Raw genomic sequence first — 23,930 nt, forward strand, 5'->3', positions numbered from 1 at the left:
GGCTGACAATAGGTCTAGAAGCAGACAGCAATCAAAGCTTCGCTTTGAATGCAGGTCTGCTCGACCTAAAAAACGGGCGAGGTTCACCCCGAGGGAAGACCTTCTCCAGATAAAAGAAAAGGGTGAGCTAGAGAAATTGGTTTGCGTAACGACCTTCGGTCAGCACACAAATCAATTCAAACGCATCATCCTAAAAAATTGTCATTTATTGGAAACACTAGAACACCCCTTACAAAAACATATACCTTATATATACCATGTGTGGTTCTCCTTTCATTTAGTCATTCAAGTGGTTATAATCTGGTAAACCAAGCTGCTTTACACTCCTTCAAGACTTAGCCTGAAGGCTGCTCTTCATAGCTACCACTAGGATAGCTTTCAATAAAGGTTGTCTTTAACCTATTCATCAATAAGGGTTGTTTGGACTGGTACAAGGTGCCCACTATAACCAGTGGACAGCATATACCAGGCCAACTTCTCACAATGTATTTATTTATTTGAGAGTGGATTTTTCAATTATAAATGCATTTTGCATTTATTATTGTTAGCACAACTATATTGTATAATGTTTATTTCAGTAAACTTTAATTGTTCCACAAATGTTTATATATGTAATTCAGTCAACATTGTTTCATACAGTGTAATGTAAGTTTCAGCAATTGTTATTACATGAAATTCAAAACAGTCAATATTATTTCATAGAAGCAGAAGTAGGTGAAGTAGTCATCCCTCAGCCCAACCCTGTTTAACATCTACATGGCACCGCTCGCCCACGTCGCCCGTCGGCACGACCTCAACATCCTCTCCTATGCCGATGACACCCAGCTGATACTCTCCCTCACCAAGGACCCCCACACCGCCAAAATCAACCTTCACGGAGGAATGAAGGCCGTTGCTGAATGGATGAGGAACAGCCGACTGAAGCTGAACTCGGACAAGATGGAGGTCCTCATCCTCGGATCCAACCCTTCGGCCTGGGATGACTCCTGGTGGCTGACCGCACTGGGAACCGCTCCAACACCCACCGACCACGCACGCACCCTAGGGGTCATCCTCGACTCCACCCTCTCCATGACTAAACAGATCAACTCCGTCTCCTCCTCCTGCTTCAACACCCTCTGCATGCTCCGTAGGATCTACAAGTGGATCCCCACTGAAACGAGAAGAACAGTTACCCTGGCCCTTGTCAGCAGCAGGTTGGACTATGGAAACGCCCTCTACGCAGGAACCTCGGCCAAACTCCTGAGACGGCTCCAATGCATCCAGAACGCCTCTGCCTGCCTGATCCTCGACATCCCTCGCCGCAGCCACATCACACCCCACCTGAGAGACCTGCACTGGCTCCCGGTCAACAAGAGGATAACCTTCAAGCTCCTCAGCCACGCACACAAGGCACTCCACAACACCGGACCAACGTACCTCAACAGACGACTCAGCTTCTACACCCCCACTCGCCAGCTCCGCTCTACCGACCTCGCCCTCGCTACAGTCTCCCGCTTCCGAAGAGCGACCTCAGGCGGCAGATCATTCTCCCACCTCGCCGCCAAGACCTGGAACACCCTCCCCATTCACCTACGGCAGACCCAAGACCTGCTGACCTTCAGAAAACTCCTCAAGACCTGGCTTTTCGAGCAGTAGCAGCATCCCCCACCCCAGCGCCTTAAGACCCTCACGGGTGAGTAGTTCGCTTTACAAATGATATGATTGATTGATTGATTGATTGAAAGTGCATGTGGATTGTTGTTTTTGAAAACATTCAACAAGAAACCCATTCTTTTCAAACCAAACTGACAGGAGTACTGAAGCAACACATAAATAAGTGTTAGGGAGAGAGAAATCTTCATACTTCAAGGGAATTGAGAGCTGAGCGATTGGGCAAGTGCATACTGGACCTCGGGCACCAGTCAGGCCTTACCTACTTGCTGGGCACCTAGATCTCTTTAAACAGGAACAATATCTCTGTTGTTTCATCAAGGTATCCAAGTGAAAGACAAGGCAAACTATGCCGTTGAACAGGACACGCAATTGCCACATTTATGATGCCCACATATAGGTTTTAGGTTCCACTGTGCTATTAGGTCACTCTTTGGTTTGGGAATGTAACTATCCGCTCTGATTAGCTGTTGACCTATGATACACAATATCAACACACTAGGAAGTAAGTAAATAGCACACTATACAAAGGGCCCCAGGGGGAGACCAAACCATATATTAAGAAAGTGGTATAAGAACCATGACTTGACTAGACACAGTGCCTAGAGCACGTAGAATCGCTGGGACCCCAAGGGACCACCCAAGGTAGTGACACAGGGGACCCACGGGTGACGCGTGCAGTGTGAGAACACAGCCGCAAGCTCCGTACAATCCTATGGGAAAGTCGCCGGGGGCATAGGTGTCAAATAGTGTCGGGAATCTTGTTTTCAATGGTGAGTTACTGCAAAGTGCTGCTGCCGTGGAAAGGAAAAGTGTCCGGTGTGATCCAAGCCTGGATCAGAGCTGTGAAGAACCTGAAAGCAGAGGGAACTGAGTCTGGGTCACTTCAGGGTGACCAGGGGCACGGTAAACCAATTCCCACCAATGTCGGGTGTTTCAGGTGCGATGAGGCGAAGCTTGACTCCACTACCACGGGGACCAGAAGATGTCGACGATGTCCAGAGTCCGCAGGTGAGCTGTCCCACAAAGTATGACGAGTGCTAAGGGGTCGGTGTCTTGATCGGAGACCAACAAGCCTTGGGAACAACAACCCACGTGGTGAGAGTAAAAAGGCTTCGGTGTGGACCAGCAAGGTCCTGGTGACTCCCCAAACGATGGAGAGTCGGGGCACATCTGGAGCAACCAGGTAAGCCCATTGAAAGTTACAGTACACTTCTCAAGGACCCACAAGTCAAAGGACAAGGGATCGCAAAGGGACCTCAACAGGAATCACTAAATACCAGCCCACGGGTCACTCGTGGAGTGTAGGCCAGTAATCTTCGGTGAAATCCCTGCTCGGGGTCTGGACTACAAGTAGCCCAAAGCACAGCTTTAGGGATTGCCAAAAAGTATATGCTGGGGGAGGAGCCAAGATGGCGATCGGAACAGTCGCATGAACGCTTCGCTCTGAGGTCCCTTCCTCCCCGCTTACCTATCCTGTCGATAATCCTGTTCGAGGCTTTCTGATTTCTACTGCTGGAGAAAATCGCTCACTTACCGTCTGATTTTGGGGCTCCAACGTGCAGTGGTTCCTGCGATCTGCCCCTGTCTGCTTGCTGGCCTTCCCGGCCCTGACGCCGGGGCCTCGAGTGAAGCGCCTGCCCGGCGGTGTTCGGAGTGTTGGTGGCCCTGGTCCGGATGAGAAGCCTGTTGGTGGGAGCCTGAGAGCCGCGAGCCGGGAGAGATGGAGCGGACCCACTCCCAATAGTGGGTCGCCCCGTATGCCCGAGCAGTTGGTGAACCGGAGAGAGGCCGTGTTGTCCGGTTCCCCTTGGGTGGGACGCCCACTCCTGTTAATAGTCCCGTCCGGGAACCGGTGCCTGGCTCCCGGAGAGCTGCTGGGAGCACACCCGGCCTTCTGGTGACTCTCCTTTCTTCGCCGGGCGCCGACCGCCGCTGATCGGCTGTGGGTCCTGTTGCCTCTGGCGGTCATGATGGACTTGGAGGTGGAGGGGATAATGGCGGCGAACGATGTGCTCAAGATGGCGGATGACCCCTTGGAGTGTATCCCTCCCGGAGACGGTGACACTGTTGCATTTGAGACCCCCAGACCTCGGTTACTTTGGGCGGCGCCTACACGAAGTCATGTGCTGCTTGCGCTGGTTACTCTGCGGACCGATCTGCTCTGGAAGTCCCGGGACCTGGAGTTACGGATCGCTGCCATTGTTGATCCGCCATTTTGTGGCGTAGTGCCTTCTCCCCGAGTTGGTCCCGTTGATTCTCCTCCGGTTGCTGAGCCAGGGTCCCCGGATGAATCTACGATTTTGAGGGAACAAATGGACCTGGCGCCGGTGCTGCAATGTTTCCCACATCTTGTGTTCTCCAATCCGTGCTGGGCAGACCTGATTTTGGACTTGGCCGCGTTGGTGATTGGCGTACTGTTGCATTCTGGCTCCCGCCATGTATCGTTGGCTACTTCTTGGTGGCTGGGACGGTGTTGTGCGAAGATGCCGCCTGCCTCACCTGACTGGTATGGACTTTTTGTATCGTACTGTCTCCTGACTGCACGGATGTTTGGCAGTTCTACTATTCACAGAAGTGGCCAGGGGTGACCTTGCCTAGGTCCTGGCGGGACTTTCTCTTAGTTAATGGCGTATCCGGGACTCGTCTTGTGGACTGTTATTGATTGCACCCTGTGCGTTGGCTTTTCTCTGTATTCTTTCTGGCCTCGATCTGTAAGCTTTCTGTTGCGGGGATGGGGGGGACCGGGTGTTTCTATCGCCGGCTCCTCTCCTCATTCTTTCTTTTTCTCCCTTTCGTTATTTTTTTCTTCTTCTTCTTTTATTTCCTTTCTTTCGGGTGACTCTGGGGCGACAGACACGCTGTTAGTGGGGTAGGCCATAGCCATTACGGTGATGTAGGGTGGCGAGTGATGGGGGGGTTTGTTATTTTAATTTGTTTTGTTCTATGGTCCCTTTTTCTTCCCTTTCAAGGGGGTTGGCTATGTCTCTTTTTTCTCTCCTTTATTTATCCGGTGTCTGCACTTGCCTTTCTTACTGTCTGGTGCGGGTGGGCTTTCTACACGACGTCTTGCTAAATTGCTTGCTATGGTTTGACCTTTACTTCTGGCCCACCTTTGGTGGGCGTAGGGTGTATTTGGCCCCGTTACTTATTATTGCTTTCTGATTGCATGGGGGGATATACCCCTCCCGTCTCCTTTTCTTTGATTGTGTTGCATGACGCCTTGGTTGATATAGCCGCTGCCTCCTCTTAATATCATAAAAATGAAACCTCTTTTATCCTTGCGCTTTCCTGTGTTACGACCACGTCTTACGACTATACTGTACTTACTTTTTATCGTACACGTCTAAACTGCTCTGTTTTTGATCTCCTGATTTTGCGGCCGGCCCCTGTGGTTGTAGGCCTGCGCTTGTATTGCTCTGCTTATATGAATAAAGGTTTAAAAAAAAAAAAAAAAGTATATGCTGCTGCAAATGTGCACGGTGTCCAGGGGTTCGGGTTGCACGGGTCCCCATGAGGGCTTTGGGCCTCAGGTTTGCTGAGAGCATGGATCGGCCTCGGGGAAGCTTGGAAACCCACCTCCTGTGTTGCAAAGTCTTCAAAGTCCTTCAGGAGCTGCGTAGTTGCAAACTGAACAGATGCATCTTTGGTGCCTGCCTTGCAGGGGACTAACTCCTTTACTCCAAGGTAGATTCTTCGGTCATCCGACAAAGTGTAGATAGTTGAAGTTCTGGGATACTGTAGCAGAGTTTTGTCCAAGTAAATCTAAAGTCCTGTAGTCAGGGGTGGGACAAACTCTGGGGACCCTCCTATCGGAGGGTCAGGACAGAGGGGTGGCTACACCCATGTCCTTTGTCTAGTTTCTCGCCAGAGCAGGTGCTGAGTGCCCCTGCAATCAGTTTGAGCTGGACTCTGCACAGGGACACCAAATGTGCCCCCAGTGCAGACATCAAAGCACTCTTGGAGTGCACCCACCCAGCCCCAATACACTAAAGCCTGTCTGGGAGGTAGTCACACCTCCCTGTGACAGGAAACCTATTGTCCAGCCTCCCTTGCCAGAGTTTCGTCCAGCAGCAGGAGGGCAAACGCGTGTCTGTGGCTGGCAGCATCCATTTTGTGATACCAGGGTTCTGTGGAGCTGGTACCGGGTGTACCAGTGTAGTCATATTTCTCCGTCTAGGAGGGTGGGATCATACCTCCCCCGCCAGTACTGGTGGGGAGGTATGATTCTGAGGTGTTTGAAACCAAATACGACTTGTTTCGTTGCAACCATTTCAAAGTTAGCATTTACCACAAGGTTATAATGCACTTAAGATTATATGGTTGGCTGCATCACAGAACAACCCCAAGAATAGTTTCTGAAGGCTGCAGAGAGGCCCTGCTCATGCATGGGCACCCTCTCACACAAAACCCAGCACCCTACCTCCAGGATTGATGAGGCCTGCCATAGGAGTGACAGATAGGTTTATATGTGCAGTGATATAAGGTAGATATAGGGAACCTATGTCTAAGTAAGGGGTGCATGCACCACCTTATACAGGCTGCTGTAGCAGACCTGGTGTGTAATTTTGAACAGTCTCTCAGGGGTGGCATATTATATGCTGCAGCCCCTGAGCGGCCTCTGGGGTGCCGATGCCCTGGGTATATAGGATACCATATACTAGGGACGTACCCTAGAATACAATCTGTGGTGTACTTAAAGTACATGCAATCATTTTAGAGAGGAAGAAGCTAGGCTGGGGCCCTGGGTAGCAGGGTCCCAGCCAGACTAAAGTCGAAAAACAGTGATACATCAGCAAAAAGTGGGGGAAACTATAAGAAGCAGATCCTACTCTCCTACACACATGAAATGCAATTAGTGTTTAACAATATTTTCTGTCTTCTTGAAGCACTCGCATCTCGCTATTCAGACTCAACCCCTCTTTTAATAATTTAATAATGCTACTTATTTCATGAACTTCAAGAAATAAAAAATATAAGTTGGCAATGCCCTAATTGAAACTTGCGCACCACCTCACAGCAATCACAGAAATAGTGGCCCGCAGGGGTCTGAAGACCACCATACCTGTGTTGCTTTTTATTAAAGCAAACATTTTCTTTTGTTGCAGCCCGTTTGCCTTACAGAAAAACTGGATGCATTAAAAAAACAACTTTTAAGATGGATTTTTTAAGTCTATGGGGCCACTACCTGCTTTAAAAAATATCTTTTAGCATTCTCAAAGGGGAAGGGATCATTTCGGGACTCCTTCCCATTTGCAAATGAGTTATCACCTCATTCCCTCAGGCATCAGACTGAAGCTGGAAAATCAAATAGCTCCTCAGCTCCAACAGATAGAGGCACTGTGTCATTTTAGCCTCAGTTCTATTTTATGTGTGCTTTTCAACACAGATGCGGAATTGCTGTCCATTTCAAAATGATTCAAATATTAGACTTTTTACCAGTGCTTTAAGGACAGTACCATCAAAGAAGAGTTACGGTTGCCATCTTTTCTGCTTCTACAGTTCTCATGACCCTTCTTTGAGTTCACACAACAGTTGCTGTGGCTTCTGTAATCAATATACTCCTGTGGGTTGGTAACATCTACGACTGTTTGCCAACAGCATATATCGAGGTCTGGAAGTGGCACTATTAGGTGTAGGGAGACCACAACTAGCCTCAGCATCGGTGCCAAACCAGATTCTGCTCCTAGGAGAGCTAAGGTGATTCACCTCTCATCCAAGGAAGTATTTTTGTTGCAGTTGTAGGACTTAACATATAGATGACTCAGCTTCATCTCTATTCTGCTCACAAACATGGGGCACGTCTTCAGGTGGGCAGATCCTTACTCTGACTTCTACCTCAAAAACATCACTTGAGCAGTGTCCTACTGTGGTAGGTATAAACTCAACATCAGTGCACTATTCTGTTCTGGATCCATTCCAGTCCTTTCCTGCTCCTGGTATTCACTCTGGATGCGTGAGGTGATGAATCTGCGGATATAAGCATCCACCAGAGCAGGTGATTATTACACCTCTGTTAAAGGAGCCATCAACAGGACTTAGGCAAGTTTAGATAAATTGCAAATCTCCTGTGTTTAGATAGTGAAAAGGGGTATTACTAAAGAACTCAAAGATCATCTGGAAAATAATAACCTCCTTTATTGCCAACAGTCAAATGTTAGAGCAGAAAGAGGCACAGTGTCTGTGTTAATATATACAAATATATCTTCATAGCTTTGGTAGCAAGCCAACTAGCAGGACTGATCCTTACCCTGTCTGCAACACATGACATTGTAGACCTTTTTCAAATCACCTGAAGGAATTATTAGAAATGTCAGGAGTGCTTTGGATTTGGAAAGCTCAGCCCTGTCAAAAAGAGGCCCACAACTCAGGAAAGGCTCCTGTGAATCCATCTGGAAGCCAATCCTATGTAAGGGTCCCTTTGGGCTCATTGCTTTTTCATCTTTTTAAAAAATATTTATATGTACCCTCTAGCTCCAGTCATCAGCATCTACCATATCCGGTTCCAGATGTATGCTGATACCCAAATCTTTCTTTGATTAGACATCGAGACTAGTTGCCAATACACAACAGCTAATATCTTGAAACACATACTCTACTGGATGGGGTAAAGCACCCTTGGCTTCAGTATAAATAAAATAGAGGTTTTCCTCTTCAGCAACTAGCTCAACGACAACCCACTCCTTCCATTTGTCAGGCCTGTGTTCCTGGGTGAAGTCCATCTCCGACACTATAAGCAAAAAATCTTGGAATCATGAATCATCATGGAGAATTCCATGTCTTTTGTTCATATATAAACTTAGTGGGTGACCAGTAAAGTTAACTTCCAGTTAGCTAGGGTCAGGACAATCTTTCCTTTCCTTCACTCCGCATTTTATTTAATTGACGAGAGCATTAATCCTTTCAAGGCTGGACTACCACAATACTGTGTGAAATGTCTTCACTGGCTCCCTATACAATAGTGGTTGAAATTCAAGTTACTGTGAATCATATACAAAGCATTACATGAACAAAAGTCCTGTCTAGCTTCAAAACGTGCCTATGCCTTACAGTCTAGCGTGGGACTTGAGGTCATCTAATACATCATAGCTCGATAGACACAAAGACTTGGAGCCTGAGTTAGAGGTTGGTGGGCGGGTTATCCATCACATATGTGACACCTGTTCGCTTTACTTCCAGTGCATTAGGATATAATGCACTTGTAATAAGGTTGATGGGATATCTGCCACGTTTGTGTCAGTGTACCTGCCTGCTACACTCTAAATAAGGCCCTTAAAAACAGAGGAAGATCCATAATGATCTTGGATCCCCACTTCTGGAATGATCTTGATCCATCCAAAAGATGACAAGAGACCTATAATCCACTAAATGAAACCCATAAAATATTCCTTTAAAAAATGTTTTTAAAACACCTACAGATTTTTAGGCCTATCTTTTCAAAATGGCGTGTCCATGCTGCCCTAATTTCTTAGATTCTATGAAGTCTAAGTGATTTACTTTGTCAATGCATTGTCTTATCTTAATTTTATTGGTGATTTGATTTCCTAACTTCTGTTCATCCTTTACTTAGGGCCTGATTTAGAGTTTTGAGGATGGGTTATTCTGTCACAAACGGCATTAGCACTTTTAATACGCAGACAGGATGTTTGTTAGGTTTGGGATGGAGTAAAACATCTGTCGAACTCTAAACAGGCCCTTACTTGGTTCTCCACTGTGATTTCCTTTGCACAGTGTTGTGAAGTAGACATTAGGGCTACATGTTAGTGGTGTATAAAACTCCTAAATAAATAAGTATTGTATCGTCCTCTAATGACATTCTGCCTTCTCTGTTGTGGTAATCTCTGTATATGTCACAATTATGTAATGGCATTGATGGAGTGATCCCAGGGCAGCTGCTATGGGGCCACGGTGGTGGGGTGAGCAGGGAGGTACCCAGGAGGAGAGGGTTAAAACAAAGAAAGAAAATTGCCCTTACCTGGCTGCTGCCTCACCTCCGCTCTTCTTCCATCGCGGATGCAGGAACAGGAAGCACCCAGGATCCCAGTCCCCCCAGCCAATCACGACACTGCTGAGAGCAGGGTTGTGATTGGTCTGAGCCCTGTGGTTCATCGCTCAGACAGGCAGGGGGAGCCTGCGCATGTTCTCCGCCCAACCTGTAATACAACCTGGTTGGAGAACATGCAAAGTGCACATGACAGTTTGGCCAGGCCGAGACAACCGACCAAATCTTCACACTAACAAGTGCACATACCACTCCTCCCCCTGCTGCTGACAGCCCAGCCCTGCCCGTCCCTTAAACAAAACTGGGTCAGTACCATAAAAATAAAATTATAATAACGTTATGTTATTACCATTTTATTTTTCGTTTGATGAGTCGCTCCTCCGCCTTAGCCGATGAGCCGCCGCCGAGTGATCCACCAGTGTAGTATTACCAATGTGGAAGGGTGTGCTTTCTGATAAGTCAACAGAGTTGAAGACTTATGGTTCTTTGGCTCTTTGGTAAGTGCTCACGTTTGGCCCTGGCAGAGGCCAGCCCTAATACCAGCAGAAACATAGTATACTAGAGAATTTACGTATAGATCTCTTCCTAAAGCGCAGTATGACTGCTAGAAAATCACATGAAGATTCCCATACATTTTAAGCACGCCCGAACACAGAAGATCCATCTGCAGAGCTATAGTCAGCCAGTGGCTCTAACTTTATTTGGCTGTTCTCGTTCCCCTTTTTAGGTTGAGCATTCGAGACCTCTTGTATATACTTTAGTATATACTTATTATATATTAATATATGTATGTACTATGGGGGCTTTGGAGATCAGCCCTAGGATTGTCTGCTTCCGCTTAGGGACTTTTTTTCAGTTCTACTGCCTCTATTGAACTGTCTTGATAGAAAACGACCAGCAGAGGTCAGTAAAATACCATAATTGCTTTCTGCTAAGAGACTTTTTTTTAATTATTTTTCTGGCAACTGCCTCTATTTAACTTTCTTGATAGAAAACAACCAGCAGAGGTCAGTAAAATACCAAAATCACTTTAGCATTCTCTCGATTCCAGTCCATAGAAATTTCCACGAGCACCCGTAGACAATAATATTTTTTTCAAATCTTGTATTTTCAGTGATATGACCACCAAAGGCCCTGATTTTATTTTAAAAACAGAGCATTGGAATACACCATTTCCCACTGAAAGGCAATATTTCTCTCCATGTGTTCCCATACCTGGCATGTCACACAGTTTGGTGCTTACTTTTCCTCCATGTTAAAGAACAGTAGATGTTACCCGGCTAATGTGCTGCATAGCTAAATACATAGAAGGTCCCAAAGGCGAGACTGATTGCATTGCAAATGCTTGTTGTCTTTGTAGCAGGTAGTGTTGCCCACTTTGTCAACATAGAAAATTACAGCAACTGGATACTGGGGAGACTAAATCTACTTTTGCTTTTCTTCCATTTCTTAGCCATTTTCATTTGTATCCTCTGCTTTTCTTTTAGTTGACAGTGTGTGCAAAAGGTGAGAACGATTGCATTGCAAATGCTTGTTGATCCAGCGGCGTGCCAATAACAAATATTCTACTACCATATACTCACCTGGGCTTATAAACACACAATTGAGTAAACCGCTGGAGTCAAAGTTTATGGGTGTGATCACAATTTCAGGATTAGTTATTTATTATCCTTAACTAACTTCTCACTGATCAAAAAGTTCTTTCCTCTGGTCGTGTGAAGACCAACCCTCTGGTCAAAGGGCTGGTAAGGGTTCCCCGGGATAGTTCAGGAGACAAAGACTGCAGGACAGGATTTAGGACAGGATAGTTGACCTCTCTAGAACAGACGATTGCGCTGAACCCCTCTCTGACACTCTCTTCCTCCTCTAGATTCTTCCGCGATCTTCTTATCTAACCCAATTAAATTAGGATAGAAAGTTCTGCTTCTGGCTCTGCATTCGATTCTTCATCAGCATCTCACAGCATCTCTCCTAGCATCAGCATCACCCGCTACACTCGACAGCATTCCAAGCTCTGCAGCATTCAGCAAATCTTCAACTGAATAATTAACTAAAGCTATCTCAATTATTCCTTTCGTTCTTCATGTACCACCCACTAAAGTTTCAATATCGTAAAAATACGAGATCTAATTGGTCAGGCAAGGGGGAAGATAATGACACCATGCTTACATATGACCTTTCCAGTTACCCCATTGTTTACAGACCAATCCCCTTAATTTTTATTCATGATTTTTTATTTCCCACCCGCATTCACATTTCATTTGCAACAATTGTAAAAAAATCTGACATGTAGATCCATTCATTTGAAATTTTCACCGTCTGTTCTCAGGCTCGGACACACTGCAACCTTGTCCTTCTTCCAACCTCTGTGTCATCATTCCGGGTTGTCATGCGCAATTATCACATGGTTCTGCTTACTTCAGTCATACACAAGAGGCCCAAATGCGCACTAGTGATAAAGTCAGAAAAGACAAATGTTACTCTCACAAAAAATGGTTTCACTGTATACCACCCATCTCTACTATATTTCCCTTTACTTACTAATACTTTCCCCGCATTAGCATTAGTAAAATAGCTCATTTGTGCTTCGGCTAAGCAGGTGCCATACACGCGAGTCTTTAAGACTCCATCTTAGTGCCTTCTGCTCATGCACAAGAATTTCCCTCCAAGCGTTATTTTGTCACACTGTGTCGATGCAGTTGACGCATGCGCAGAATTTTTTTTCCCGTTGAAAGCAATTTTAGTATTTCGTTCATGTTATTAGCATTAGTAAACAAATAGGCAAGCTTCACTAACCCGCGTGTTTGTGTGGTGTGCATTAGTTTTATACAAAACGGATTTAATAACTTGTTACTAAGTTAAAGGAGTGGATTGCCTCCGAGCAAGTCTCTTTTCTACGAGTCCTTGATCCATCATGTAGTGTTGCTCACTTTGTCAAAATAGAAAATTACAGCAACTTGATACTGTGGAGACTAAATCTACTTTCGCTTTCGTTCCGTTTGTAAAATATGTTAGCCGTTTTCATTTGTATCCTCTGCTTTTCTGTTAGTTGACAGTGTGTGCAAAAAGACTAAATGAGTTACTGTCAAGCTCATTTATTTTGTCCCACATAATGTGCTTTCATAAATTCCATTAACTGCACACTAACGTTGCATCAGAACCTGAAGATGAGTTCTTCTTTTCTGTCTTCTCTTAATGACAGGTCCTCTTATTGCCACCACTATCTATTCATTACGAGCTACAGAAAAAGAGGAAGCACATTCGACAGACGACCAGGACACTAAGAGAAGAGGCAAGCCCTGTTCGTCCCCAAGTGAGTACCATATGTGACTGCTGTAACCTTACAGAAATACTCAGCCATCACTTTGCCACTTACACTCTCGCACATGCTCACACAAGTGAAAGCACAAACCAGGAACTAGCTTGTGGCAGCTGCAGTTTGTAAAGAATGTGGACGATATTGAAGACATGTCCGAGGGACGGGAAAAGAAAGAGGATGGATCGATTATTAGGAAGAGGTGAGGCGCCTAAATGAGAAAGTGAACAACATATATGCTGAGAAATAGAGATACCTAGGGGAGAAAAGTAAAGAATGTGACATATAAGTGATAGAGGAACAAGAGGGAGACTCCAAGGCACTAAGAAATAGAAAGAGGCATCGAACAAGAAAAGCTTGGATGTCAAATGAGGGTATCAAAGGTGCAGGTTTAACGCCTTCGCTGCAAGGCCTTTCCCTCCCTTGTGCTAAGCCTTTTTTCGGCTATTTGGGGTAGTTCGCTCTTAGGCTCCTGTAACCTTTTGACCACATAAGGTATCCAAACCAGATTTGCATCCTATTCTACCAACATCATGGGGATCCTAAAGGTACCCAGGGTATGTGGATTTCCCTGAAGGGGACCCAGAAATGAGCCAAAATACAGCTACATTTTGTTTTTTGGGGGAACAATTGGAAAAAAGTGCTGCAAAGGAAAGCGTCTGGTTTTTTCCCTGCAAATGGTATCAATGAAGGGTTTGTGGGGCTGAAATCACCATTTTCCCAGCTTTTCAGGACTGACAGACTTTTGTCAGAAAACAAAAATGTTTTACCCAGTTTTGGCATTTTACTGGGACATAGCCTATTTTTGCTATTTTTTGTGCTTTCAACCTTCTTCCAGTTATTGGTAGAAATGGGTATGAAAGCAATAATGGATTCTGGACAGCTATACGTTTTAGAAAAGTAGACACAATTCTGAATTCAGCAAGGGGTCATTTGTGTAGATCCTTCAATGCTTCTTTATAGAAACTAACAGTTGAAAATAGGAAAAATTGGAAAATTAGTTGAAAAAACAGCAATTTGATCCAACGCTTTCACCTGTAACCTCTTCTAATTATGACAGCTGTATGAAAGCAAAATACTGTTACATCCTCTGGACCTTTCTGGTTGTGGGGATATATAGGACTTGTACGTTCACCAAGAACCCGACGAACCCAGAGCCAATAACTGAGTAGCATCTTGCAATGTTTTTTTATTATGTACGGAGTATATAACAATTATTTTGGGAAAATATATGCATGGTAAAATCGGTATGAAAGACACCTATGTATTTCTGAAATTGGAACAAAATATAGATTTTAGAAATAGTAGATATTTGCACATTTCGGAAACTGTGAGTAACCATACTAGCATGAGAATTATAGGGCATTTTTCAAAGTGACTTCTTTTTTACACATTGTGTTTCATTTGGAAAGCAGAAATGCATTGAAAGTCAATAGGTAATTACAGTTGCTCTACAATCCTGTGTTACCCTAAGTCTCCCGATATAAATGGTACCTCACTTGTGTTGGTAGGCCTAGTGCTCTCGACAGGAAAAGACTCAAAACGCAAAGTGAACACACTTTATTTTTACATTGAAAACTGACCCTTTTTTTGCAAAGTGTGTAGCTGTAGGTTTTGAACCCTAGCTCTGCCGAGACCTAGGGAAACATTTTTGAAAACTAGACACCCAGGGCAATCCAGGATGGGGTGACTTCTCTGACTCTCACTAGGTTCTGTTACCCAGAATCCCTTCCAAACCTCAAAATATGTCCTAAAAAACACATTCTCCTCACATTTCTGTGGTGGAAAGTTCTGGAATCTGTGTGGATCCACATCACTCCACCCACCCCACATTCCCAAAAGTCTGCTGGGAACAATGGTACCTCACTTGTGTGGGTAGGCCTAGTCTCCACAACGTGAAACGGCCCAAAACGCAACGTGGACACACCACATTTTCACAGTGAAAACTGACCTAGTTGTAGATTTTGAACCCTAGCTCTGCCGGCACCTTGGGAAACCTAGCAAACCTATACATTTTTTAAAACTAGACATCGAGGGGAATCCAGGATGCGGTGACTTTTCTGGCTCTCACCAGGTTCTGTATCTCAGAATCCCTTGCAAACCTCAAAATCTGTCCCAAAAAAACATTTTCCTCACATTTCTGCAATGGAAAGTTCTCGAATCTCCGTGGATCCACAAAATTCCACCCACCCCGCATTCTTCAAAGTCTTCCGAGAAAAATGGTACCTCACTTGTGTGGGTTGGCCTAGTGCCCGTGACAGGAAACGTCCCAAAACACAACGTGGACGCACCACATTTTCACAGTGAAACCTGACCCTTTTTTTTACAAAGTGCCTAGCTGTAGATTTTGAACCCTAGCTCTGCAGGCACTTTGGGAAACCTAGCAAACTTATACATTTTTGAAAACTAGACACCCAGGGGAATCCATGATGGGGTTAGTTGTCTGGCTCTCACCAGGTTCTATTACCCAGAATCCCTTGAAAACCTCAAAATGTGTCCCCAAAAAATCTTCCTCACATTTCTGTGGTGGAAAGTTTTGGAATCTGCTTGGATTCATAAAATTCCACACACCCTGTATTCTCCAAAGTCTTCCGAGAAAAATGGTACCTCACTTGTGTGGGTAGACCTAGTCCCCGTGACAAGAAACGACCCAAAACGCAACGTGGACAGGAGATTCTGGGTTGGAAAATGTTGGGGGATCCATGCAAGCCATACCTCGCTGGACTCCCCCGGGTGTCTAGTTTTCAGAAATTTGTGGGATTGGTAGTTTCCCAAGATGGCCGCCGAGCCCGGGGCCAAAAACCCAGGTGACCCCCCTTGCAAAACCAGGTTGCTCTGTGATATGTCATTTTGATGTCTGCTCAATAAGTTTTGGGCCTTCCCTATCGCGGGTACTTGACTCACCCACATGAGTGAGGTACCATTTTTATCAGGAGACCTGGGGGAATGCTGTGTAGAAGAAAAGTTGTGGATCCATGGAGATTTCATAACTTTCCTACACAGAAATTTGAGAAAAAAATAATATCTGAAAGAAACACTTTAGTTATAGATTTCTTACCTTAGAATTACCTCCAGGCGTCAGTCTGGACCTGGAAAGTTTTTTTGTCAGCAGTACCTCTCCGCGTCAGAAAGTGGCGTTGGTCGGCTCCGCGTCCATCGTTGGCATCTTGGTCACCGGGATCACGTCGTGGTAGCTACTTAGACGCCGCCCTCGGGCGCTGACGTCAGTTCTTTTTTTTTCTGAGCCAGCAAGCGCAGATCCGGGAAGAGCGGTACCTCCAGTCACTTTTTGACTGACTTTTTCTCAACTATTTTTGACTTCTTTTTCGAGTCTTCGACTCCTAAGGGGCACGAGAGATGCCCGGCTTCAAGTCCTGCAGTTCCTGTCATCGGATGATGTCAGTGAGGGATCTGCATCATGTGTCTTTTTTGCCTGGAACGCGACCACGACCCCAAGTCGTGCTCTGACTGCTGGTTGATGGCGCCGAAGGCTTTGCGGTGTGGTAAATAAATAAATAATACCTCTCTTTTTGACTAGACATATATCATAACAGATAGCTCAATAAATAAGAGTCAAGATTCGAGGTAGTAGGAGTTTCTTGCAGGTTTAATACGGCATAAGGACAAGAACAGGACAACCTGCACAGGAATAGGATGGCAGCGCTGCCGGGGGCAGGATCTGGACAAGGGATAAGGATCACTTTTAATAACAATACATGAGCATATATACATAACGCAAACACATAGCATTACATTGCAGTAGGCGTAACAGTGGGTGGAGCAAGAGGCGTGACGCGTAGCAGTCGCGAAAGATAAGGGCGAAAGTAGGTGTAACTGGGTGTAACAGGGCGTATACATAGACATGTGATGCAAACGTAACAGAATATGTCATGAATGGGCGGAAACATTGGAGGGGGCTACCTAAGGAGCCGGGACCTCTAACCTGGTGGTGCGCGCAAACTGACAATGACGTGTTACTAGGAGAAGCTGGGGGCTATGAACTCTGTGCTAGGAGCAGAGACTGAAGTCTAGAGAGTCAGGGCGACATGTACCTAAGCAGTATCTAGTATCTGATGTTTAGGGAACATGTTGATATAAACTAGAAGTCAGGAGGGGAAAGGCTAACGGACTCTAAGACTGGAGCATGCATTATTCTACATGTAGTGCGTGATGAAGAATATTAAATGACCATTAAATACAGTATTTCTCTTAACATGGAGCCCTAAAGGCTAGACAATGACGGAAACTATTGATGCAGTTCAGTAGCTTAGGAATGCAGAGAAGGAGGGCTGAACTGATAACTGGAATCATAACATAGTCTTGGCAGACTCAGAGGCAGAGCCAGGCTGCACCGGGCACTGTGAGGCAGGAAGTAAGTGAAGGGTCGAGGATACAGGTGGGGGCCGTGTTGCTCCTCAGCGAGGGTTCAGGAGACAGGAGCTGAATCTGATGTCCGGGCCCTTTTGAGGCCTAGAAACGGGGACTTTTCAATGAATTAACGTGCACACTGAGAATCGTGGCAACATAACTTTACATAGGCCTGATACTCTTATTATTCACGAGGACTGGAAACTGGCATACCAGAGGTGGACACAACTGTAATTGCGTCTTTAATCGAACATGGGGAATAACATATGCATATTAATCATGCACACGTAACATATGATGGATGACACGTAGGGACACAGAACATGACAAAATTTACTTTTCCACATTCCCTCCTTGTCACTACGTTTCCATCAGGAAACATCAATATTCATGATACCATCTATCATTTCATACAATATCATTTGCTCATCTCGAATTCTCTTGGAACGGGATTTAGAACGGGGCTTGGGACTAGGAATACAAGAGGTAGCACAAATGCCGCAAATCGCAGGGCCACATTGTATACAGAGGCAGCAGCTGAATATGATCGCTACTGCTATACCTAGAAAGGACAAGACTTTCCATCCCCAGGCGGAAATTATACCCCAGAGCCAACCGGACCATGTCCAGGTGCCTGGATTTTGGTGGATCAGATGGGCAATTTTATGGAGTCTGGTTATAGCGGAATAGACAGACGGTGCGTTATTTGGAATGAAAATGCAGCAACTGGATCCGATGACTCTACAGGCCCCGCCCCTATCGGCCAGTATGACGTCAAGGACGAGACGATTCTGTAAAACGACAAATCTCATAGCAGATTGCTCTTCGGTTAAGTTACCTAGAGCAGAGGCAGTCTCATTTACTACAGCTTCGAGGGTTCTGGTTAATCTACGGATTAGTTTACTATTCTGGATAGGTCCTATAAAGAAGAAGAAACCTCTATTGAAATCTGTATATTGTTCTAGAGCAGTTTCAGTATAATCGGCAATTGGGGACTCGACCTCCCTTCTATGTCTAATGTGTACTAGATGTGTGTTTCTATGATAATCAGATGGGGCTAGAAAAACAGGTGGCAGTAGGAAGGCAATGTAACAGGTTCCCTCCCAATCGAGGGGCAGACGGACATATGCAGTTTGACCACAAATAAAATATGAATGGCGTGAAGCTTTGAAAATACATTTCCCACTGTCACTATACTTGATAATAGTATTACAATCACTATGTCCTACATGTACAGAACCATAATTTCGGACACATAATTCACCTTTAACTGGTAATACTGAAATAGCAGGTAAGTCTGGAGTGGTATCAGACTGAACATTCAGGACCATGAAATTCGACGATTAATTACCTAAATTGTACACTTCATTTTCTAGATCTAAACCTGTTCTGTGGGGGAGACCTTGCTTGTCTGGGAAACATGTACTGTTAAGAAAAGACATATCTGTTGAGGATGACGTCAACGTGGACCATGCTCCACACGAACCATTATGTGAAAAAGGATAAGGAAAGAGTGGCAGAACTCCCTTCGGTGTCTGGAAAGGGGGGAGTCGACCACACACCCAACAATTAGTGGCATTGCTGGTCTGGTGTGAATAATGTAACATGCGGATAAAAGTATTATTTCGCATAGCGAGGCGGTATGAGTATTCATGAGGAGGCAGATCACTAAACGTGTGCTCTACTGTAACATTAGCAGACTTATTCACATGAGGAACTGGAAGATACAGATAGAACGCATAACTGGTGCAGGAAATCATAATGCTGAGAAATAATATGAAACTTAGAAAAATGATACATCGGATTGAGTTTTGACTGACTCTCTCACTATGGGGGTCTATTTTATACATGTCAGAAACAGTCTAACCGTTTCACCTAGGGGAGGACTTAGACAATCAAACTGACTGACTTATTTTACTAGACCGTAGCTTCTGTTTATACTCCTGCTGCGGAGTTTTCTCTAACAGGGGAGGGGTTGTAACAATGTCTTTTGCGGGACAGTCCTTGAGAACAATATTTTGGCAATTCTTTAAATCCTGGGAAATGTTCTTTAAGGCGGGTTTCAGTCCATTAAAAAGTTTAATATGAGAAAGGTGCACCCAGCCTTTGCGTCCTTCCAACTTCACGGCTGTACGGGTGGTGAGGAGGACTTGTCGGGGCTCTTTCCATCGAGGCTCCAGCGGACTTGATCTGTCAAAGTTGCGGACCATCACCATGGATCCTGGAACGATTTCATGCGGTGCCACCTCGGTATTGTCTGGAAATGCAGCGGCAACCTGTGAACGACATGAGTTGAGGGCAGACATCAAGGAAGCTAGGTAATCTGTCAGCATATTACTTGAAACATCGGTAATACTTCGGGGTCTAGGAGTACCCCACATATTTGGGGGGCGGCCGAATACGACCTCGTACGGGGACAGACCTGATCTGGAATGTGCGACCATGCGCATATAAAACAAAGCAACTGGCAGAGCTACTAGCCAGTCCACACCTTTTTCTTTACACACTTTAGCAATGCGGATTTTCAGAGTCTGATTATGTCTCTCGACGAGACCGGCTGCTTCAGGATGGCGTACACAATGAAACTTCCACTGGTACCCTAACAACAGGGAAACGTGCTTCATGAGTTCAGATGAGAATGGCTGACCATTGTCAGAATATACGACTCTAGGGAGTCCATAACGAGGGAAGAACTCACGAACCAACTGCTTGGCAGTGGTCGCGGCTGTGTAATCTGGGACTGGATATGCTTCTGTCCATCTGGACAAAGCGCATACAACTACAAGGACGTACTTGAAACCTCGACATCGCTCCATCTGGATATAATCCATCTGGAGGACCTCAAAAGGGTGGTCAGGAGGCTGGAATCCACCTTGTTCCACCGGGACACTTTTACCTGGATTAAACTGACAACATATCATACAGGTACGGACCTTCTGCTTGGCTGCAGCTCGTAAATGCTTGTTGAACCAAATGTTCTGGATACTGTCTAACATAGCTTTTTCTCCTAAATGTGCTGGACTATGTGCGGTATTGATAATGACTTGAACCATAGAGTCGGGGAGAAACCATGCGGTTCTTCCCTTCGTCACCCATCCTTGATCTGTCTGGACCCCTCCTTGTTCAGACCATTTCTTGATTTCATCGGGAGTAGCATGTAACTGTATGTCTATGACATCTTGTGTAGGGTCCTTAACTGTCATACATGTAGTCGGATCTGGAGTATGTGTCTGTGTCGGATTAACTTGAATGTCTGGAGTCTGTGCTGTAAGCTTGGCTGTGCGATCTGCTAGATCATTACCTTGGGAAATAATGTCAGTAACTTTCGTATGTGCTTTGCATTTCATGATGGCAATGGATGTCGGTAAATGTATTGCATCTAACAGAGCTTGGATAAGGAGACCATGCTGAATCTTGGTTCCATGAGAAGTCATGAAACCTCTCTCCTGCCAGAGCACTCCGAAGTCGTGGACGACTCCAAATGCGTAACGTGAATCTGTGTAAATATTAACTTTCTTTTCCTTGGCGTGTATGCAGGCTTGTGTCAGAGCAACTAGCTCTGCTGCTTGAGCGGACAGAGTGTCAATACGGTGTGTCTCAATAACTTCAGTGTCAGTAGTCACTGCATACGCGGCGACTAGATCTCCCGTACTAGTTCTCATACATGACCCATCCACATAAAGTGTCAGGTCGGGATCTGGTAATGGAATATCTGTCAGGTCTTGTCTTGGCTTTGTCGTAATGTTAACTACTTCCACACAGTCGTGTGCGGCAGAAATTGAATTAACTGATGGCAACAGTGTAGCAGGATTAAGGATGTTGCAGCGTCTGATTTCTATGTGTGGCTGGAACAGTGTCAGTTCATAACCTGTTAAACGTGCAATTGTCAAGTGCTGAGTTTGTGTTCGATTTAAAAGAACTTCCACGGAGTGTGGAACTTGTACTGTCAGGGAGTGTCCTAAAACTATGGAATCACTTTGTCTGATAGCTAGTGCTGTGGCTGCAACTGACTTGAGGCATGCAGGCAAAGCCTGGGCGACTGGATCTAATGTGCTAGAAAAATAAGCACAGGGCTTGTATTGTCCTGCTTGATCTTGTGTAAGAACAGATAATGCTGTACCTTCACGTTCTGTGACGAAAAGTGTAAAAGGCTTACTGTAGTTCGGTGTAGCTAGAACTGGAGCTTGGCATAGGGCTTTCTTTAACTCGTTGAAACTAAGTGTATGTTCAGATGTCCAAGGGAGGACAGTCGGTGCGGCTGCCTCCTGTGTCGTTAACTGTATCAGTGGTTTGGCTAGAAATGCATACTGCGGAATCCATTGTCTACAATAAGAAGTAAGGCCAATAAAGGCACGTACCTCCTTCTGGGTCTTGGGCTGAGGAAGACTCGCTATCAACTGGATACGGTCTGGTGTCAACTGCCTACCCCTCTTGGACAGTAAGTGTCCTAAGTAGACCACTTGCTGGACACAGAATTGAAGCTTCGAAGGGGACACCTTGTGCCCCATCTCGGCTAGGAAATACAGAACCGTCAGTGACGCGCGCTCGCAGTCACGTTCAGAACGGGCTGTGATCAGTAGATCATCGACATACTGGAGCAGGGCAGTGTCAGTTGGCATGTGAATGTTGTCTAGTTGTCTCTTAAGTGCTTGACTGTAAATACTAGGGCTTTCTGTGAAACCTTGAGGAGCGCGTGTGAACATATAGCTCCTTCCATTTAAACAGAATCCGAAAAGAAACTGGCTGTCTGGATGAATGGGAACACTAAAAAATGCATTCTTAAGATCGATTACAGTAAAGAACATGGCTTCGGAATCAATGGCTGTCAATAGGGAAGAGATATCTGGGACAACTGGATACTGAGGAATAATACATTTATTAAGTTCTCGTAGGTCAATCACTAATCGATATACCGGGGGTGCATTTGGATCAGTACGTTTCATGACTGGAATGATCGGAGAATTACATACATTGGAGTCAGTTTCTACAACTACTCCTTGAGCGATGAGCTCGTCAATAATTTTGGATAAGGCTGCTACAGCCTCAGGTGGCAATCTATACTGCCTGATTCGTGGTAACACTACACCTGGTTTGAGAGTCACACGATGGGGTGTGATTTGCATGTAACCTACATCGGTTGGACCTTGCGCCCATAGATGCTGCGGGACATTAGACAGTCTGGGATCAAAATCTCGTAATACATAGTGACCCTTAAAGTCACGTAGGAACAATCGTATTCCCTCTGGGGAACAGCATATAACTGCACCTAACTCTTTCAGTGTTTTAATGCCTAATAGATTTTCTGGACATGACTTAGTAAGTAACAGATCAGTAGTGCGGGACAATGGACCTACTTCTAGAGTGACTGGCTTTGAAATCTCATTTACGATAGGCTTTCCTGAAAATCCAAGGGAAACATTTCTTGAGCCTGAGAGCGGAGCCCCTGGAACTTCAGCATGACTAATTGTGGTCCTACTTGCCCCTGTATCAATCAAAAACTTTCTGTCTTTCCCTAACACCTGACTGTGAACATAAGGACCTTCTTGATCTACAGGTATCTCGATGAGAGGCAAGCCTACCTCCCTCTCTAGGCTGTTTCATGAATACTGCTGGTATTCTGGATACTCAGACTGTGCATACTGGTACATCTGCGATGTAACATGCTGTGTTGCAGCAATAGGCTGCGGAGCTGTAACTGTCTGTGGTGCATTCTGTGACTGAGGAGTCTGTGAAACTTGTTCTTGTCTAGGCGGACGTGGTCTTTCTTTAGTCTTACCAGTAGCTATGTTATGTTTCAGAACTGCACACTCGTTTATAAAATGACCTGGCTGTTTACAATAATTGCAGTTCCCTTTAACGGGAGCTGCAGGATGACTAGCTTGATTTGGACCCTTCTTCTGACTGTCTTGAGGAACAGATTGTGCAACTAGTACTTTCATTTTCGTATCTTTCATACGTTTTCTCTCGTGTTCTTGCTCTTCCCTGATTCTATTCTGGTGATACTGGAGCATCTGTAACATCTGGGACGGGGTATTAGCTTGCCAGGTACTTTCGACTTTCAGGACTCGGTTTTTAATTGGTGGACTTGAATTCTCGACTAATTTAGTAACAAAGAGATGAGGGTATGACTCACTACTGGTCTTGAGGCCACTGTTGATGCTAAAGCACTTTTCAAATCTAGAATAAAAATCACTAATGTCTTCTTCTTGTTTCTGTTTACAGGCTGAGATTGCATCCCAGTCTTCCTTTTTAGTTGTCAATAATCTGGGCAAAACTTGAATCAATAATTCTGGTAATTCTTTACATTTATCTCCGAGACCGGTACCTGGTACTCGTATCTTATCTTCAGCTTCTAGGACTGCCCAATCTATCTTTTTCTCTCCCACCTCCCATTCTTTTTCCTTGAGCTTTTCATACACCCCTGCGGGCAACAGAACTTTTAACATTTTAATTATATCTGGGTATGTGTATTCTCCCATACGGAGCATGTCCTTTAATTCTCTATGGAACCCTGCTGGATCTTTGTCATGACAGGGAATTAATTTCTTCATCTCTAGAAGTTCCATCTTTGTGATCGGAGTGTATACAAAC

At 45.1% G+C, this 23,930-nt stretch overlaps 1 protein-coding gene across 4 annotated transcripts in view; it reads left to right on the forward strand.

Moving 5' to 3' along the window:
- LOC144798262 (zinc finger protein 713-like) overlaps positions 1-23,930 on the forward strand; it is a 291,631-nt gene that overhangs the window by 106,556 nt on the left and 161,145 nt on the right. For all 4 annotated transcript variants that reach the window (XR_013603492.1, XR_013603491.1, XM_078669026.1 and 1 more), the window contains one exon: positions 12,858-12,968. Coding sequence is in view for 2 of the 4 variants with exons in the window: in XM_078669026.1 (XP_078525152.1) it covers positions 12,858-12,968 (111 nt within the window). In the remaining 2 variants the exon portion in view is untranslated. The remainder of the gene's footprint in view (positions 1-12,857; positions 12,969-23,930) is intronic.

The sequence above is a fragment of the Lissotriton helveticus genome, chromosome 12, assembly GCF_964261635.1.
Source record: "Lissotriton helveticus chromosome 12, aLisHel1.1, whole genome shotgun sequence".
Taxonomy (NCBI): Eukaryota; Metazoa; Chordata; class Amphibia; order Caudata; family Salamandridae; genus Lissotriton; species Lissotriton helveticus.